Below are 4,884 nucleotides of genomic sequence, written 5' to 3' on the forward strand. Positions count from 1 at the left end.
TCATTACACAATGCCAAAAAAAAAAAAAAAAAAAAAAAAATCCTAATAACCAAAAAAAGTAAAAATTGCTTTGGCCCATCCCATAAAACTTCCTAGATCCGTCCCTGCTTGTCGCCTAGCTACTAGGAGTGGGATCTCAATCACTGAGATCTCAATCACTGGGATCATGATGCTAGTTGCCGGTGGGGATAATCTCATTTGTCTTTCTTTTTTTTTTTTCTTTTTTTTTTAAATAACATTAACGTGAAAAAATGTTAGGTCATAATCGACACATGCCTGGTGCTTAGACGCCTTCACTTAATGGTCTGTTAAGTTATTGGATTAGACAGAATAACTAACACAGTTAATTAATTAGATGACCTCAAATATCACACGATAATTTTAAAATTGATACAGCTAACACTAGTCTAAAAGTGACCCAAATAGAATTTAAGCCTGGCTATTTCTTATGAGAACTATTTTTTAGCTTCTAGAATCTATTTCTTAGTTCAAGATACTTCTTACCTTACTGGAACCAAAGAGTTAGTAGATTGTTCCGCCTAAAATGGGAATGGGCTAGGGTTATGAACTTATAATCTCTAATCTGATGATCGAGTTGATTCTATGATTATAAGTTCATTCCATACTAGGACAAACCAGCACTACAAAAAAACAATTTTTTTCTCACTGGAGTTTTCTGACATGTCAGGGTGTTTGACATGTCAAAATTTTTTTTTTCTGACGTGGCGCTCCTGACGTGTGTTGAATGTCAGAGGCATAGGTCTCAGGAAATTTTTTTTCTTGATGTGTTACTGTTTAGCACGTCAGAATTTTCTGACGTGTCAATTTTGGCACGTCAGAAATTTAAAAATTAATTAAAAATAATAAATTTTTTTTAAAATTTTTTTTCTAGAACTTTTTTTTTTATTATTAAAAAATGTATTAATTAATTATTATTATTATTTTTTTGTTTTATTGAGTGTTGCAGAGAAATGAATTTCTCTGCACCACTCGTTTCTCTGCAGAGAATATTTTAAAATCTTCTTTACACCACGAAAAAATTTTCTCGTTTCTGCAAAAATTTTCTCCAAAATCTTTTCTCCGTTTTCTCACTTCTTTTCAATCTCCATTTTCAAAAACCCAAACCCACACCAAAAAATCTTCAAACAATCAAAAACCCAAATCAAAAAATCAAAAACCCAAATAAAAAAAAACAATTTGAAAAATCAAAAACATAAATGTCAAACCCAACAAATCTTCAAAAACATAAAAAATCTTCTTATCTTCTCTTCTCTTTTTTTTTTTTTTTTTTTTTTTTGTCTTCTTCTTCTCTTCTCCCTTTCTTTTTCTTCTTCTCTTCTCCTTTTCTTTTTCTTCTCCTTCTTCTACTTTCTTCGATCTGCCGTGGAGAGAAAGAGGAGAGAGAGAGAGAGTGTAGGGAAAATAAATGAGGAGGGAAGAATAAAAAGAGAAAAAAAGTTGAGGGAAAATAAGAAGAATGAAAATTTTCAAAATTTTGCCATTTTTTTTTTTGACGCGCTAAATTAGTGCATCAGAAAATTGTGATGTGCTATTTTTAGCATGTCAGAAAAATATTTTCTAACGTGGCATTTTTTGCCACGTCAGAAAATAGTAATTTTTTTGTAGTGCAGAATAGAGTTAGGTTATATACATTCTAATTATGAGTAGGGGTTATTTGAGCGTATCTTAATCGCACAAGAGAGATACAAGTAATAGGAATATTATGTGATAAGTTAATATACAAAATATAAAATTCAAGTAGGCAAGTCAAAAAATAGATGGTTGAATCAAAATAATTCTTTTAAAGTTCTATTTCCTTTAGAGGGCAGTATGAATGTTCTATTATGTTCTATCAACACAGTACTAAAAGGGCTATACGATACATTTGGTGCGGAAGTTGGCCAACATTTCTATTGGCAAATAGGAGGATTTGGTCTAAGCCAAGCACACCGTCAAGTTCTAGTTCAATTGACACCAGTGGCAGGAGGCGTTGAGAGGGGTCAAATGCCTCCCTTAACCCTAAAATGTTTTGCTCATCCTCGGTAGAAAATCCCCCATAACCCTAAATGCCCATCCTGAGTCAAGGGCAATAAAAGTCACCTTCAGCCACTCACACATCAGACAATATTTGGGGCAAACCATAAACACTCACGCAGCGTCGAAAGCTATTTTTTTCAGTCACAATTTTCAACTTTCTTCGTTTTTAGGTTAGACGAAATGTTGAAGAAGACAACCCTTTATTTTTAATTAAAACGCCCCGTTTGTTGTTAGTTGACATGCGGCTCCCAGGCTGCTAGCGCTCATTTGGTTTAATTTTACAAATGCTCCATGTTGTGTTGTTTTATTTTTAACACAATAGTGGGCAATTAGAAAGAGAAAACAAAAAACGCATGTGGGCAGATAACTTAAAATCAGTGGGCAATTTTTTATTTTTTTTTTCTTCAAAGAAAAAAACAATTCCTTTGGGCACTATCGACAGGCCATTTATATTGTAAAACTAACGACTTTATGACTTTTTTTTAAGTGGATTTTTACTTGATAAATTGATTTGGTTGAGACCCTCATTTCGTTTAATCTAAGGTGCTGACCCAAATAAAAATTCAAAGTATATATTTAAACCATTGAGTCGAATTGTGATTGGAGGAGTACTACACATCTCAAATTTTCTCTCCAAAAGTTAATTCTCAAATGATGTGTCACAATTTTATGAGATTTATTATTTTGGAAAGTGTTTCACTGACATATGGGATGGTGACACATCATTTGAAAATCAACTTTTGGGCAAAAAATTTGAGAAGTGTAGCATTTCTCTTGCGATTATATGATTCTGTGAACCTCTAAATCAAGAAATTGCAAATTAACTGTTTATTTTGTTATACATTTTAATTGTATGAAATATATAATTGTAGTTACAACTACTATTAAAAGAGCTTTTTTAATAGTGAATATTATTAAAATTTGTTTACATAACTGAATGGGAGGTAAGTAGATGAACGATTGTCTAATCACGTATATTTAGAATGATATATTCAAAACAATTGCTTTATACAACGATTTCAAAATATGAAAACTTGACACAATTGAATAAATTAACATTAGGCATCACAAAATAAATTCTAAATTACATTTATATGTTTTAAACAATAATTAAAATTTGTTGAATTGATTATTTATTTCATTAGTTATATTATTTAATATTTTTAATTAATTTTTTCATTTATAAAAAAAATAAGGGTTAAATACTAAATACTCTCTGGGGTTTGGTAACTTTATTTTTACCTCCCTGGAGTTTCATTTTTTATCATAGGACCCCCCTGAGGTTTTGATAAAGTATCAAATTAGTCCATCCGTTAGTTGACATTTATGACTGACACGTGGACCAATCAGATGTTGACACGTGGCACATATTTAATTTTTTTTAATTAAAAATAAAAAATAAAAATAAAAAAATTGGGGGTGGCCGAGCCACCCTCAATTTTTTTTTTTTTTTAAATATACATTTTTAAAAAAAATTTAAGAAAATTAAATAGGTGCCACGTGTCAACATCTAATTGGTCCACATGTCAGTCCTAACGATCAACTAACGGTCAACTAACAGATGGACTAACTTGGTCCTTTATCAAAATCTCAGGGAGGTCCTATGATAAAAATGAAACTCCAAGGGGGTAAAAATAAAGTTATCAAACCCCATGGAGTATTTGGTATTTAACCCAAAAAATAATCTTGACTCCTTATTCAAAATCCTAACTCTGCCACTATCAACACCGGCCGCTTGGCCGCCTCTCGGAGTCTCGGTCGTCACTAATTGACACCCAGCCCCTAAAAATTACACACACGTGCCCAACTTGAAACGAAACTGAAGGACTTTCCATCAATCAAGACAAGTGTCCGTGCTCATCAACACGTTTCAATCAAACGATTAAAACCAAACTGTCACTTTAAACGTGTCAACCGTCCGATTCTCTTCTCTCGGGCCTTGCTTATTGCACTATATCTTCCTTGCTAGCCTTCCTCTTCACAACAATGGCATAGCGAGCGAGCGAGAGAGAGAGAGAGAGCGCGCGTTGAAGTTTAAAAATGGAGAGAGAAGCGAAGAGAGTGGGCAGGAAAAGATCAACGGGAGGGTCAAGAAAAGGGTGCATGAAAGGGAAAGGAGGGCCGGAGAATGGGCTGTGTACCTACAGAGGAGTGAGGCAAAGAACGTGGGGCAAATGGGTGGCGGAAATCCGGGAGCCGAACCGCGGCGCTCGTCTCTGGCTGGGAACTTTCAACACCTCCACCGAAGCTGCACTTGCTTATGACGACGCGGCTCGAAAGCTTTCCGGGCCTTCTGCAAAGCTCAACTTGCCAGACAACCGATCACCACTCAAGAGCTCCTGTGTTTCCGTCAACAGCCGCGCCCCGAGCGAACCCCCCGCCGCCGCAGCCGCAGCCGCAGCCGCCAGGAGTGATGGCTCGGATAAAGGTGGTGATCAAAACACGTTCTTCATGGGAAATCATATGTACGGAAATAATTTAGGGGAGGGATCGGTTCAGGTGGTTCCGGGTTTGCTCGCGGAATTGTTGGCTGGAAACGAATTTGTTGGGGATCCGATGAGTGGTTTAATGGTCGGGGAAGAGCTTTTGGATTGGGATGGCTTGCAGGTTCCATGGTGCTGACATTTTGATGTGCCTCATCTTGCTACGTTGAAGGGCCTGCAGTATAAAGTAGAGCTTCTTTTCTTTTCTTTTTTTTTTTTTTTTTTTAATTTCTAGTTTATTCTTTCTTTTAATGGGTCCACGTCTGCATGTATGAAGTTGGAAAGTAGTTGAATATATGAATATGCATGTTGGTTAATGTATAATCAAAATCTGAGGATTTGATAGAGGATGTGTACGTAATGT

General features: G+C 35.2%; 1 protein-coding gene across 1 annotated transcript; it reads left to right on the forward strand.

Annotated features, from left to right (window-relative positions):
- Window positions 1–3,960: 3,960 nt before the first annotated feature.
- Window positions 3,961–4,707, forward strand: LOC132172626 (dehydration-responsive element-binding protein 2C-like). Its single transcript, XM_059584159.1, has one exon. It carries the CDS (start codon window positions 4,078–4,080, stop codon window positions 4,657–4,659), a length of 582 nt encoding a protein of 193 aa, XP_059440142.1. The 5' UTR covers window positions 3,961–4,077; the 3' UTR covers window positions 4,660–4,707.
- The last annotated feature ends 177 nt before the right edge of the window (window positions 4,708–4,884 follow it).

This window comes from Corylus avellana, chromosome ca2, assembly GCF_901000735.1.
Source record: "Corylus avellana chromosome ca2, CavTom2PMs-1.0".
NCBI lineage: Eukaryota > Viridiplantae > Streptophyta > Magnoliopsida > Fagales > Betulaceae > Corylus > Corylus avellana.